Source organism: Hypanus sabinus, chromosome 7, assembly GCF_030144855.1.
Source record: "Hypanus sabinus isolate sHypSab1 chromosome 7, sHypSab1.hap1, whole genome shotgun sequence".
In the NCBI taxonomy this organism is placed as follows: Eukaryota; Metazoa; Chordata; class Chondrichthyes; order Myliobatiformes; family Dasyatidae; genus Hypanus; species Hypanus sabinus.
This window is the reverse complement of record NC_082712.1, coordinates 71,874,299-71,890,535: the sequence shown is the minus strand read 5'-3', so window position 1 is coordinate 71,890,535 and position 16,237 is coordinate 71,874,299. Positions and strand designations below refer to the sequence as shown.

Sequence of the window (16,237 nt, the reverse complement as noted above, 5' to 3'; positions counted from 1 at the left end):
CGTGAAGCATATGGATCCCTTCTTTGTAGAAGTCTGCATGTTGGATCTCCAGAAGTGGTCCACAGCATGGAGTAATTGATAAGTTTGTGGCCTAAGGTAGAAGGAGATGGGTTATTAACTTCAAACTTTCTGCATTATCACTCGAAGAGTTAAACTGCACGGGCGTGTAACGAGAGTGGCTTGGACCTCCAAGTGGTCCACAGCCGGGATGATTGATATGTTCGTGGCCTAAGGTAGGACGAGATGAGTTAGACAATTCTCGTTACATACATGTGCAGCTCAACTCTTGAGTGAAAATGCAGAGAGTTTGAAGTGAATAACTCATCTCCTTCTACCTTAGGCCACCAACTTATCAATCACCCCATGCTGTGGACCACTTCTGGAGATCCAAGATGCAGACTTCGACAAAGAAGGGATCCATATGCTTCACAACCGCTGGACTAAGTGTGAAAATGTAAGAAAAATAAGTGTGCTAATTTTTCTAGAATTGATTCCTTCTACCTTAGGCCATGAATTTATCAATCATCCCTCGCAGATTATCCCCAAGACATCTCAATTATCTTTCCTTAGTTCTAATGTCTTCATGTCTTTCTCTACAGTAAAAACAGAGAAAACAGAGTAAACAGCCGACGTTTTGGCTGAGACCCATCATCAGGACTCCATTTTCTCAGCCCAAAACATCAACTGTTTATTAACTCCCATACATATTGCCAGGCCTGCTGAGTTCTTCCAGCATTTTGTGTGTTCTTCTTTGGATTTCCAGCAACTGCAGATTTTCTCTTATTTGCCATTTTGCCCTTCTCCTGTTGCTCCAAACAAACATACTTGCTTTGTGAGGGGCCTTCTTTCCCCTTTAGTTAATTCTTTTTCACTCAACATACTTATAAAATCTCTTTGGATTCTCCTTAATCTTCCCTGCCAAAGCTGACTTATGCCTCTCATTTGCCCACCTGATTTTCTTCTTGAGTAGGTTTTTGCATCCTCTATACTCCTCCAGAGATTCACTTGATCCCAGCTGCCTGGACTCATGCCTCCTTCTTATTTCCAACCAGCACCTTATTATTTCTGATCAACTAGGGCTGCCAACTCATCCAGAGACCAATGAATTACAAAAGGAAGTATTTTGGAAGTGGATGTATGGAGAGCGACAGTACAATATCCTTAGTTTATGTCTGTCCCAAGAGGGAGCACCCATAAACTTGATGGGCTGAATGACCACTTTCTGCATTATAGGTTCTCATGCCTCTACTTGGAATAAAACACAGGGCAGGGGTCTATGGGAGACAAAGTTGGTTTGACTATAATACTAAAATATAGCTTTAATTAAAGTAACCATCAATTTGGATAATTTTTACTGCTTAGTAACTTTGTTCTCTAGATGTTGAAATAAGAGGAAGGAAAGGATAAGCTCACGCTCTGGTCTTCATCTTCACATTTCATGTGCTCTGCTATGAATCTGACACCATCCACTGCCTCTTCTATGTTGCATCGACCCTTTGGTGATCCCTTCTTCCTCAAATCCTGCTGATGGGACATGTCTCTCAGCCTCCAGCCACATCTCAGTGCTGGCTCTTTGTTCCCACAGCTTGTTTCAAAATCAGCTTGGTCTATTTCACTATCAATACAAGCCAACAGCTGTTTCTTCCTCATTCGGTCCTTTATACTTCGATTTTCTGGCCGCTTCATTAACAGAAGAGTTGGCAGCTTCTTCAGAAATATTTGCTTCACCCATTCAGGCATGGTGTGGGTGGTGGGTGACCGATGGTGGACGTTCAACACGCAGACACTGGTGACTATTGAAAAAGTTACCAGAACCATGGTAAACATCAGGTACTTGCCTATTAGTGGAACGTCCAGTGATGTTGGTGGAACAATCTTCGATATGAGCAGTAAAAAGACTGTTAATGCCAGCAGAACAGAAATGCACAGTGTAATCTTCTCACCACAATCAGAGGGCAAGTAGAACACCAAAATTGCAAGAGAAGTGATCAACACACAGGGGATGATGAGGTTAATGGTATAGAACAATGGCTTCCTCCTGATGATAAAATCATACGTGATATCAACATACGTTGGGTCTGTTGGAATTTCATTCCTTCTACCTGGAAGTGACACAATGTCCCATTCTCCGCTGGGGTTGAAGTCATCCCTGCTTGCAACATCGCTGCTTAAAACTAAATCAATTTCAGTGCGATCGTATGTCCACGATCGAAATTTCAACGTGCAGTTTTGCTGGTCAAAAGGGAAGTGCTTCACTTCAATTCTGCAGGCGCTTTTGTAGATGGCAGGAGGCAGCCAGAAGATATCTCCACTGCTGTATACAATTGCATTAGTATAGAGGGACACCTCATAGGTTCCATCAGCACTGGAAAGAAAGAAATATATAGTGTTAATTTCTCAGGATATTTGGGGAGCTATAAATACTTCCTCCTTTCAAATGGCTGGGACTTTCCATTTTTTGTTTGTCTGCAGATGACACTGAGCGACAAAGGAATCAGATCACATCAGTATCCCCCCCACCCCCAGGAAAATATCCCCAGGTCTGAGACCCAAAATATACTCAGTTGGTAATGATGGGGAAGGCCACCTCATTTATATTCTTGAAGCAGACACTCCATTCTGAGCTGTTACGGGAATACATTATGAGGCAGAGAGAGGAAATGATTCAACAGTGCAGACAAATCCTTCTTGAAATAATGGAAATTCTAACCCCAGAGGGACCCAGCATAAGTGGCAGAACAATCAAACCGCATCTCAACCGACTCACCTCCTAGTTTGTCAAGCCTCCTGCCCAATTTGTACAAGAGTCGGCAACTCCCTCAACAGCTTCATCAATTACTTCATAATCCAAGTGATCAGAGTGGAAGCAAGTCCTCCTAGATTCTGAGAGACTACCTGAGAAGAACATGACAGCTCCGATCCAAATCCTTGGACTGGTTTACAGAATGTAGTGGGCCGGTTGCCTGACAGAGTAGATTATACTTGTTGGAGCTTGGAAGGGTGAGAGGGACCTGAATGAACCATGAGATTATGAGATGTATACATGGGAAGGATTTTTCTCTTTTCAGAAAGACTTGAACTATTTAGGGACATTGTTTAAATGTAGGTGGTTACCCTTTTAAGACAAGGATGAGGTGACATTTCTTCTCTGAGAGTAATAGTGTTTAGCACTCTCTTCCTCAAATGATAGTGGAAGCCAAGTTTTAGAATATTTTAAGACAGAGGTATTGTGGATAAATACTTGATAAGCATAGGGGTGAATGGTTCCTTCAGCTGGACAGACGTGGAGTTGAGATCAACAATGATATTCTTACAATGCTGGCTTGACTGGTGAGGCCCACATCCCATAAATGAATAAAAAAATGTCAGATGCCAGATGACCTATTGCTCCTAATTCATATGCTGGCTGACAAATAGATATTGAGACTAACCTTGGCTCTCAATCCACAGTCTTGAAGGTGGTAGTTAATATAAGCAAAGCTTTCTGCCTCTACCATCCTCCCAGGATTTATGTTTATATGATACTTACATGCTAAAAGCAGAAATTGCCTCTAAAGCACAACACATGAAAAGTGATTCTGCAATCTGATTCTCTGGCGGCAATGTATCTGAGGTTGTCATCCTAATGTTTCTAGAGATAAGCCCCCAGGATGTGTAGCCACTTGGACCCTGCAGCATCGTCTTCAACAGCTCAACCAGGAAACATATGTCTACACCATCTTAAGTCATTTTTGGAGCAAATAATTGCTGCTTCTTTCATGCCTTCACCCAAACAGGACTAGGTGAAATTATAAATCCCTAAAATTGCAGTTCTATCAAAGTACAAAAAAAATGAGATAAATAGTTAACTTACTTGTTATATAACACTATGTCAGGGAGCCAAAGATGCCGAGAAGATATTCTGAGCTTGTCGATACCTTCATATTTTCCTGGATCCCATCTTAACCGATAGTCATTCCATTCCTGGTTGGATAAAATCAATCACAGATCACGGGTGACTAGCAATGTTTCTTTACTTTGTTTTGTTCATTCTATAACAGAATAAACCTTGTAAGAGCGATGTCGGATTACCTTCGTCAAATGTCATTAAAGAGATTTCCTTATAACCGTGAAAACTGGACCCATTGCTGCATTTTGGTCAAACACTCATTACAAGACTTTTATGGAATATTATTTGATGATTTATGGCTCTAGTTCCTGAGGAGACTGAGGTCCTTTGGAGTATGCAGGCCTCTCCTTCACATGTTCTACCAGTCTGTTGTCACCAGTACAATCTTCTATGCGGTGCAGTGCTGGGTAACGGCATTGACATGGGTGAAGGCAACAGCTTAATAAACCGATTAGAATGGCCAGCTCTGTTACTGGAGTCAAACTGGACACATTGGAGGCTGTGGTAGAACAAAGGACCCTATGCAAAATCCAGGCAATTCTGGACAATGTTTCTCATCCTCTGCATGCCACCTTGGCTGAACAAAGGAGAACTTCTGGTAATAGACTAAGACAACTGTGCTACTCCAAAGAGTGCTAAATGAGGTCATTCTTATTCTTGGCCATCAGGCTCTATAATGAGTCAACCTTTAGCCAGGGAAGTGATGACACCCCTGCCATTAGAATGTTTGAGGCAATTTATTTTTTATTCTTTCTTACTTCCCTTTTAACATTTGTACACTTGTATATCTGTGACACATTAATTTCATTTGGGATCAATAACACATCTATCTATTAAAACAGCTTTCATAAATAATCACTCAGATACAGATAACTTCATCCTTCAAGATTCAGGGCCATCACACTTTGTCAAAGAGCAATTAATTCCTTTACCATAGACAGCCATATCTTCTGCAGCAGCCAGGATGTTTAATTCCCATCTGACATATTTCTGCCTCTCTGCCTCTTTCTCCTCTTTTAATAAGCTCTTTGAACCAACGTGCCCAATCAATAATTTGGCAAAAAGCCTCAGAGCTCTTTTTCAACTTTTCTATGTCACGTAGACTCTTAGTGCCTTGGATTTACAATTGGAAGGAAATGTGGAAGTTTCCTTGTCTTCCTTCACGCTGATACAATTGTATTTCTATGCTATATTGTTGTACGTCCTATTTATTACAAATTACAATAAATAGCACATTGCGCATTCAGACGGAGAGTAACATAATACTTTTACTCCTCATGTATGTGAAGGATGTAAGAAATAAAGTCAATTCAATTCTCCCTTAAACAAACCTACAATGACCCTGGGAATGTGAGGCAAATCATGCTCTTACACCAATTTCATTCACGCAGATATTTGCTTTGGTTTATTCTATCTAAATGTGCTTTTGCAAGCTTGTTATAAAACCTTATTATGTGTGGTTTTATAGGGAGATAATATGTTAATAAGACAATAAATGTGGAGCAAAGGTTTGGAATGATTTATTTTTCCCTCTATCTGATGTATTTTCCCCACTTACCTATTTTGCAAATTATATAAGTCATTAAATCAACTTAAAACAATCTACTTCACAGTCTAAGACATGACTCAATAGCAGAACAAAGCAATTATCTATAATTGCCGACTTCTGAATGAGACTAACCTTGGAAAATGTTGCAACATTTTGCCAATTTGCTGTAGTTTCATTAGCAGTGACACATGAACTACAGCAACACTTGTAAATGTGTAAACCTTAGTTTTTACAAAAGCATTAACACAAATGCTACAGACTCTCAGTCAACTAACCTTTTCTGTTTATTCAATTGTAACTGATATCATATCAAGAAACTATACTCAAATAAACCATTTTCCCTTATACAACACTGCCTCTCCAAAGTTTGAAGATATCAAAAACTCGGTGCACTGCTAAGTGGTATTGTGAATCCCCAAAATGTTTATTACAAGGCAAAATATATAGTAAATATAGAAACTTAAACTTTAATGGTCTGTGGTCCAAAGGTACAAGTATAACCATTGTATGAATTCCAACTGTACTAAAACTTATTTTGAGCATTTGCAACTTTTGTTTATGCATCTCAGGAAACTAAAATTCCTTGATCTCTAAAACTTAAATGGGGAAATTATACAATAGAATCTATGATTCTATAATTAGATTAGAGTGCCTAATAACAAACACCCTTTATTATAATTACTTCCCTTGTTAAAGGCCAAGAGACATTGTAGACCCATGTTTCAAGTTACATCAAGCAACAGAATCTGTATTTTTGTTTAACAGGTGCATATCTGCAAACCATGTTTCATCAATAAAGCCATTAGTATTAAGAGTGTTTTGTGCACACTTATAACACACTTATCACATTTCCTGAAGAAGGAATTTGAAACAAACCATAATCAACAATAGGCATAATAATAGTAATGTTTACAGTGATTTTCAAGCTGTGAGCAATAAAAGTGATTTATTAACAGTTTAAGTATACAACTCATAATCATAACTATGTAAAATTGCACCAAATTATGTAACCCCAGTTAGAGACATAGAATACTACAGCATAGAAACAGGCCCCTTGGCCCATCTCTTCTGTGACAAAATATTACTCTGCCTAGTTCCATTGACCCACACATAGACTATAACCCTCCACACCCTCCATCCATGTACTTAAAGGTTGAAATCAAACATCCACCACTTCTGCTGAAAGCTCATTCCACACTCTCACTACCCTCTGAGTTAAGGAGCTCCCTCCCCCCATGTTCAGCTTAAATATTTCACCTTTCACCCTTACCCCACGACCACTACTTCTAGTCTCACCCAACTTCAATGGAAAAAGCCTGCTTGCATGTACCCTATCTAAGCCCCTTTTAACGTCATATATCTCAATCAAATTTTCACTCATTCTTCTACAGTCTGGGAATAAAGTCTGAACCTATTCAACCTTTCCCTATTATTTATGTCCTTAAGTCCCGGCAACATCCTTCTAAATTTTGTTTGTACTCTTTCAATCTTATTGATATCTTTCTTGTACATAGGTGACCAGAACTGTACGCAATACTCTAAATTATGCCTCAACAACTTCGGCATAACATTCCAATTCCTATATTCAATACTGTGATTTATGAAGGCCAATATGCCAAAAGATCTCTTTATAACCCTACCTACCTCTAAGTGCACACTCATATCTCTCTGCTCTACCACATTCTTCAGTGCCCTACCATTCACTGTGAAAATTCTACTCTGGTTTGACCTTCCAAAGGGCAACAATTCAAAACTGCCTGCATTAAATTGCATCTGCCAGTTTTCAGCCCATATTTCCAGCTGCTTCAGATCCCCCTGCAAACCTTGATAGCCTTCCTTGCTGTCCACTACACTACCAATTTTGGTGTCATTCATAATTCTGCTGATTCAGTTTACCACATTATCATTCAGATCACTGATATAAATGACAAGAAACAACGGACCCAGCACTGATCCATACGGCACACCACCTCAAGTCGGAGGGGCAACCATCTAATTACTACCACTGTTTGGCTTCTCCCATGAAGACAATGTCGAATCCAATTTACTACCACAACCTGAATGCCTGAACTTTCTTGACCAACCTCCCATGCAGGACCTTGCCAATGACCTTGCAAAAATATATGTAAGAATACATCCACTGCCTTCCTCCATCAACTTTCCTGGTAACCTCCTCAAAAAAAATGTATAAAATTGGTTAGGCAAGACTCACTATGCACAAAGCCATGTTGATTATCCTTAATCAATCCCTGTCTATCCAAATACTAATATACCCATCCCTTAGAGTACCTTACAATAGAATACTTAGAATACCCCCTACTGACATCAGACTCACTGGCTTTTCCTTCCCCAGTATATTCTTAGAACCTTTCTTAAACAGTGGAACAAAATTACCAATCCTCCAGCACCTCACTTCTGTCAAAATTGTTTTTAAGATATCTCTGTTAGGGATCCTGCAATTTCTGCACTAGCCTCTGAAAAGTTTTGAGGTATACCTTGTCAGGGCCTGGACACTTACCCACTCTAAGTTGCATTATGACAGTAAGCTCCTCCTTCTTTGTAATCCGTATATGGTCCACAACCTCACTGCTGTGTGTCCTCACTTCTATAGGCTCTGTACCCTTCTCCCGAGTAAATATAGATGCAAAAAGATCCACTTAAGATCCTCCCCATCTCTTCGGCTCTCTGCATAGATGACCACTCTGATATTCAAGAGTTCCAATTTTGCCACTTGCTATCCTTTTGCTTTTAATATATCTGCAGAACCCCTTGGAATTCTCCTTCATCCTGGTCTGCAAAAATATGCTTATGCCTTCTTTTAGCGCTCTTGATTTCCCTCTTAAGTGTTCCCTTGCGTTTCTTATACTCAAGTACAGTCGGCCGTCCTTATTCGCGAATTCCGCATGTGTGAATTCAACCAACCGCGAATCATGAAAACCTGGAAGTGCTCTTCCAGCACTTGTTGTTTCAGCATGTATGGACTTTTTTTCTTGTCATTATTCCCTAAACAATGCAGTATAACAACCATTTTACATAGCATTTACATTGTATTAGGTATTATAAGTAATTTAGAGATTATTGAAATTATATGGGAGGACGTGCATGGGTTATCGTGGATCGGGAACGATAAAAATCAGAAGTTCTCTTAAGTTGGAACAGGTACATCTGGTATTATTTAGCATCAGTTAGTCAAAGGTTTGTCTTAGTATATAGTACATATTTTACCTTCCTATGCATATAAAACACTTAAGAACGTATGTTTCAGTGCCGGGCTCGGAAGCCAGTGACAGACCGCTCCCGAGTGCGCTCTCCACCGTGCCAGGTTGATGTGGATCAAAAGCCCAATAATTAAACCACTGCGTTGCTTAGTAATAATTGTAGCTTTCACCGGGGCAGAGACTTTCTCACTTTATCCTTTAAAATTGTTTTGATCGTTGGCCGACCTAGCCTAACGCTTTTCCAATGACCGATGGCGTTTCACCTCTTTCTGATCACTTTATTATTTCCACTTTATTTTCAATCGTGATCGTGATTATTTTCGTGAACGGAAACACTGCGGATTCAGAGAAATGCTGTCGGGTCCTAATGTCCACCGCACTGAGACAGGTTAACAATAAGGTCTGGCGTTCCACTGGGTCTTAAGATCCACTGCATTGAGACAGGTTGAATAAGGGACCCGAGCATCCATGAATTTTGGTACCCGCGAGGGGTCCAGGAACCAATCCCTCGCAGATAAGGAGGGCCGACTGTACCCCATTTGTTCTTTGCTGCCTGTATCTGTTTAACCAGGGCCTCAATATCCCTCAAGGTTTCCTAAACCAGTTATCCTTGCCTTTCATTCTGAGAGAAACATACAAACTCTGTACTCTCAAGATTTCACTATTGAAGGCCTCCCTCTTACCAAGCATGCCTTTTGCCATAAATCAACCTGTCCCAGTCCACATTTGCCAGACCTTTTCTGATGCCATTAAAATTGGTCTTTCTCCTGAGGAGCAAACTAATCTTTTTCCGTTATTATATTGAAACTAATGTAATTAAGAACACTCGATACAAAGTGATCCCCTGAACACACTTCTACCAACTGCACTGTCTCGTTCCCTAATGGATAATCCAGTATCACACACACTCTAGTTTGGACCTGTATACATTGATCAAGGAAACTTTTCTGAACATACTTGACAAACTGTAGGCCAACCCGCCCTTTCACAGTATGGCAGTCCCAGTGAATAAGTGGAAAGTTAAAATCACCTAATATCACAACCTTGCATTTCTTACAACAGTGTGCAATCTCTCTCCAAATTTGCTCCTCTAAATCCCACTGACTGTTAGGAGGTCTATAATATAATCCCATTAATGTGGTCATCTCTTCCTTATTCAGTTTAACCCATATAGCCTCAAAAGTAGATGAGTTCTCCAGTCTGTCCTGATTGAGCACTGCCATGACATTTTCCCTGACTAGTAATGCTAGCACCCCCCCCCCCCCCCTTAATCCGTCTTCTTCTAAGTCCAGAGCTGCCAAGTCCTGCCCTTCTTCCAACCAAGTCTCAGTTACGGCTACAATATTATAATGCCATATTCCAATACATTCCCCAAGCTCATCTGCCTTACCTACAATACTCGTTGCATTGAAATAGATGCAACTCAGAATTTTAATCCCATCATGCTCAATCTTCCGATTCCTGTCTTTGTATGAAGGCATAACAACATCTTTTCTCATGACTAATCCCCTAGCTGCTCTGGCACTCTGGTTTCCAACTCCTTGAAACTCTATGAATAACTTTTTTTAAAACCTCCTTACCCAGAGGATTGTGCATCATATAAAATATATAAAATTTATCTACAAAATATCCTGCAAGACCAAACTTCATTCCCACTGGACTTATCTTTAAAGAAAGTGATACAGCAACACTAAATATTTCCAGTAATGTATTAATTGTAATCAAAAACACTTAGAATCCTTAAATACATCTAGGATCAAACATGATTCAAATTTATCATGAGAACTTCAGGCAATTGCCAAAGCTGTTTTTCTCCTGTTCTTCATCTGTTTTCTAATGTGCTGCACACACCCTTCCTGTTGTTGAGACCATAGCCCCAGAACCTTAGCTATCGTCCCAGTCATTATCCACCATCAATGTAAAGAATCTATTGGTGATCTCTCAGCTAACCAATGGGTAGTGTTATAGAGGTAGAAACAAGTGGTCCTTGTGACTGAGCGGATAAGAGTTTGAAACTGAGATTAGGAGTCACGTAGCAAACTGGGATGGTAGATAATCCCTCTCAACTTGATCTAGAGGCCAGGGATAATATTAATTTTAATGCAGCAGTTTCATAACTGGATATTGGAAAAAACATGCAGCTGAAAGATTAAGTGAGGCTATGGACAAATAGAACTGGGACCCATTAGTTTTTATGTGATCTTCAAAGGGTACTATCAACTGCAGTTTGAGGAAGAGGAAAGGCCCATGAATTAGGAGACTCCAGAGATCTGGTTGAGGGATTGAATTAAGAAGCCACAATAGAAACACACACAAAATGGTGGAGGAACTCAGCAGGCCAGGCAGCATCTATGGAAATGAATAAATAATCGGCGTTTCAGGATACGACATTGACTGTTTATTCATTTCCATAGATCCTGGCTGACCTGCTGAGTTCCTCTCGCATTCTGTGTATGTTGCTCTGGATTTCCAGCGTCTGCAGAATCTCTTTTGTTTATGACTAGCCACAATAGAAGATGCTTTAGTTTTATGCTGATCAGGAGCTAGGCAATTCAAGAGCAGGTGAAAGCTGGCAAAATCCTCCATGTCAGATGGTACATGAGATTGAGAAGGACAAGGAGGGATCATTCACCACAGTGCTATTGACTCAGCTGGAACTACGTTCAAGCACTGGCAATGAGAGAGTACCAAAGGGGAAATCTGAAAATGGGAATTCTCAGAAAAATGGCAAAGATTGGGTATCTAGGCAAGGAAATGGGGTTAAGTTTGCAAACACCAGGAGGGAGGGTGGGGGTTGACAGTGGAGTTGCACTTTTGAAAGGAAAAGTTTGCAATTTCCAGTGCAACGAAGTTGGGAGCATAGAAGCTTGCAGCAAATCAGGCAGACTGGCATGAAATGAGTTTAACGGAGGCTAAAAATGAGCCTAGAAATTGAATGAGTAGAAACAGTAGGAAAATCAGAGATGGTTTTATGACTAGTGTAGAATAGGACCTTGGAAGAGATTTAACTTGGTGATATGGAAGTAGGGATTTGGCAGGGACAGCCAAGTACACAAACTTGAGCATGGTGACAAAGAAACTCAGATTTAGCAGCAATATAGATGGAGCAGCAAGAAAGGGTTTAAGCTATTACTGAAGGAAAGAGGCTGGGTATCACCTTCAACCTGAATATTAATCCTGATCCTTCAAAGTATCTGTGTTCTGATTTAAAAACTGAGTTTCCATGCATCAGTAATTCACTTTAGTGTTGCTGATGATATCCATAATGAGCTCTTGGACACTCTTGATATACTGCAGGAAACCATACCTGTTATTTACTTTTCATATCCTAGCACAGAGATAGAGTTAATTTCAATGTAAATTTCAGGGTGCATGTATATACACTGTCACCTTTAGAACTGAACTGCTCGATTTTGTCCCATTCATTTCATTGCACAAATCCAGGAAGAAAAGCTTAATAATTAAGACTCTATTCATCATGCAATATGTTTAATGTAGTTCCCGTGTTTTAAATTTATCGTCAATATAATAAATCATACAAACCTGGGTGAGCCAAGCATTTGTGGTCATAATCTGTTCCCGCTCATTCTGGAGAAATATAAAAATTTTAATATTTATACCTATATAAATATATAATTTATAAAATTTAATACAATTATTAAATATTAAGATATAATTTGTATCTTAATATTTATATTCATATTTTACTACAAATAACACAGGTGAAGACATTTTATGACACTGGCAAAGTGAAAACACTACATTATTATTTAATTCACAGAACATGTTAATCAGCCCACACTATCCAATTACACCCATGTGACCAATTAACCTACTAATTACTTTGTCTATAGGTTAAAAAAAGGGAGGAGGTCCTATAAAAAGAATACCACGAGTTAGAAAGGATGCTGAGAAGCAGAACCTTGAGGGTAGTAATCTTGGGGCAGTGAGGATAAGAATAGAATGAGGTGGCAGATAAATGCATGGCTGAAAAATTGGAGTAGGGGACAGGGATTCAGATTTCTGGATAATTGGGACCTCTTCAAGGGCAGCTTGGACATGTATGAAAGGTATTAGTTGCACTTGAATCTGAGGAGGAGCAATATTCTTGAGGGCAGGTTTACCAGAGCTGTTGGGAGTGGTTCAAGACAACATGGCAGGGGAATGGGAACCAGGATGATAGAGCTAAGGATGAGCCAGCAGGTTTACAAGTAGATGATGGAAGTAACAAGAATGTAAGGAAGGACAAGCCAATGACTGGGTACAAATGCAGACAGAGCAAAGAGTTAAATTGTGCTACATAGGCAAAATCCAAAAGGGCGAAGAATGCAGGACTGGAGGTGCTGTATTTAAATGCATGTAGCATCTGGAATAAGGTTGAAGAACTCACGGTGTAATTGGAGATTGGTAGGTATGAGGATGTGGGCATCACTGAGTCATGGCTCAAGAAGGCCATAGCTGGGAGCTTAACATCAAAGGATATACTTTGTATTGAAAGGACAGGCAGGAAGGCATAGGCAGTGGTGTGGCTCTGTTGGTAATAGACAGAATTAAAATTTTAGAAAAAGGTGTAAGAGTTAAAACAAATATAGCTATCATATATAGACCTCCAAATAGTAGCCAAGATGTTGGTTTGAGATTGCAAAGGGAGCTGGGAAAAGGCATGTAACACGGGTAATGACACAACTGAAATGTGGACTTCAATATGCAAAGGGATTGGGAAAATCATGGTGTGGGATTGCAAGAGAGGGAATTTGCTGAATGCCTACAAGATGGCTTTACAGAGCTTGTGTTTGAGTCTGCTCTGGGAAAGGCTATCTGAGATTGAGTGTTGTGTAATAACGCAGATTTATGAGGTCAATGTAAACAAACCCTTAGGAGGCAGTGATCAGTATCACAATGGAATAAAAGGAATTACCGAGGCTTCAGAGAGGGGCTTGCCAGGCGGATTGAAGTAGGGTCATGGCAGGGATGACAGAAGTTTCTGGAATAGATCGCAAGGCACAGGACAGATATGTCCTACAGAAAAAGTAGTTCTCAAATGGCAGGGGTAGGCAACCATGGCTGATAAGGGAAGTTAAGGACTGCATAAAAGCCAAGGAAAGGGCATATAAGGTAGCAAAAGTGGATGGGAAGTTGGATGATTGGGAAGCTTTTAAACTCAAACCAAAGGTAACTAAAAATGCTATAAGAAGGGAAAAGATGAAATATGAGGACAAACTACCCAATAATATAAAGCAAGACGCTAGAAGTTGTTTTCAGTTATATAAGGAGAAAAAGGGAGGTGAGAATTGATATTGGATCACTGGAAAATGATACTGGTGAGGTAGTAATGGGGGACAAAGAAATGGCAGATGAACTTAATGAGTACTTTACATTTATCTTCACTGTAGAAGACATTAGTAGTGTGCCAGAAGTCTGTAAGTGTCAGGGAGCAGGAGTGAATGACATTGCAACTACAAAAGAAAAAGCACCAGGCAAATCAAAGGTCTTAAGGTAGATAAGTCATCTGGAGCAGATGAACTACATACCAGAGTCCTGAGAGAGGTTCCTGGAGATAATGGATGCATTGGTCATGATCTTTTGAGAATCACTTGTTTCAGGCATGGTCTCAGAGGACTAAGTTTGCAAATGTCACTCCACTCTTTCAGAAGGGAGGAAGGCAAACAAAAGGAAAGTGTTGCCAGTTAGCCTAACCTCTGTGGTTAGGAAAGCGTTGGGATTTGATTATTAACACTGAGGTTTCAAAGTACTTGGAGACTAATGACAAAAGAAGTCAAAGTTAGCATGGTTTCTCTAAAGGGAAATCTTACCTGACAAATCTGTTAGAGTTATTTGAGGAAATAACAAGCAGGGTGGACAAAGGAGAGGCAGTGGATGTCACTTACTTGGATTTTCAGCAAGAGTTTGATAAGGTACCGCACATGAGGCTGCTGAACAAGATAAAATACTATGCCATTACTGGAAAGATACTGGTATGGATAGAGGAATGGCTGACAGGCAGAAGGCAATGAGTGGGAATAAAAGGGACCTTTCCTGGTTGGATGCCACTGACTAGTGGTGTTCCTCAGGGGTCAGTATTAGGACTGCTGCTTTTCACATTGTTTGTCAATGATTTCAATAATGGAATTGATGGCTTTGTGACAATGTTTGCAGATGATACAAAGGTAGGTGCAGTGATAGGTAGTGCTGAGGAAGCAATGTGATTGCATCAGGAATTATACAAATTGGAAGAATGGGCAAAAAAGTGGCAGAGGAATACAGTGTTCGGAAATGTATGATAATGCATTTTGGTAAAAGAAAATAATAGTGCAGACTATTTTCTAAATAGGGAGAAGGTTCAAACATCGGAGGTGCAGAGGGACTTGGAAGTCCCCATGCAAGACTCCCAGAAGGTTAAATTACAGGTTGAGTTTGCGGTAAAGAAGGCCGGTGCAGTGTTGGTGTTTATTTCAAGGGGAATAGAACATAAAAGCAAGGAGGTAATGCTGATTCTTTAAAAAAGCTAACTTTTACTTGTGTGTACAGGCTGCACCGCAGCCTATGTCGTAGCCCTGATTTTCACTTCTGGGTCACTCTACGCTGTAGTGAGCATGCATTGGCGTGCACCAAAACGCTAGTTGGCAGTGGGATTTCTATGGCACTGTGTTTCTTCGTGAGAGACATGGATGAGGAAATGCATTTTTGCATGTCGGCAGGTATATTTGATGATTTGGTTCATCTATTTCGCATCAGTGTACACACAGCCTACAGGCATGGCAGAGAAGAAGCAACCAGAAATGCTTTGGAGGAAAAGCAATGCTACCAAGCGGACCAATCCCAGTTGTTCCGGTCTGCGTTGCTGTGACGCGTGAGTAACTTTTCTGGAGAGGTACACGTCACCCTACGGTGTAGGGTATGGCATAGGTACTGCGTAGGGTACGCTTAGCCAATGGCGTCGATACGACACACAAGTATAAATCAGTCTTTACAAGGGGCACTGTCACAAGAAAGTATTATCCATATCAAGTATCCCCACCATTAAGGCCATGCTCCTTCTGGGCTGCTGCATCAGGAAGGAGATAAAGAAACAAATATACCCCTCAATCATCGGGCTCTTGAACCAGAGGGGAAAACTTCACTCAGCTTCAATCACTCCAACACTGAAGTGATCCCACAAACTATGGACTCACCTTCAAGGGCTCTACAACCCATTCTCAATATTTATTGCTTATTTATTTTTTTTTGTTCTACGTTACTACTTGCACAGCTTGTTGTTTTTTGCACATTGGATGTTTACCTGCAGTTTTTCATCGATTGTCCTCAAGAAAATGAATCTCAGGAGAGTACGTGGTGGAATATATGTACTTCGATAATAAATTTACTTTGATCTTTGAATATTGATGCAAAATTAGGAGGTGTTGGCAGTGAAGGCTGTCGTAGATCACAAGGGGACCTTGATCAGTTGGAGAAGTGGGTTGAGGGTGGCAAATGAATTTCCATACAGACAAGTGTGAGGTGATGAAAGTCAAACCAGTGTAGGACTAATGGATGGTAAGGAACTACGGAATGTAGTGGAACACAGGGTCCCAGGCATGCAGT

General features: G+C 40.3%; 1 protein-coding gene across 1 annotated transcript in view; it reads right to left on the bottom strand.

The window, feature by feature from the left end:
* LOC132396346 (neuronal acetylcholine receptor subunit beta-2-like) overlaps positions 1–16,237 on the bottom strand; it is a 62,741-nt gene that overhangs the window by 24,064 nt on the left and 22,440 nt on the right. Inside the window, exons 3-5 of the mRNA XM_059973860.1 lie at positions 12,200–12,244; positions 3,854–3,963; positions 1,414–2,365 (exon numbers count right to left, since the gene is read on the bottom strand). Coding sequence (XP_059829843.1) covers positions 1,414–2,365; positions 3,854–3,963; positions 12,200–12,244 — 1,107 coding nt within the window. The remainder of the gene's footprint in view (positions 1–1,413; positions 2,366–3,853; positions 3,964–12,199; positions 12,245–16,237) is intronic.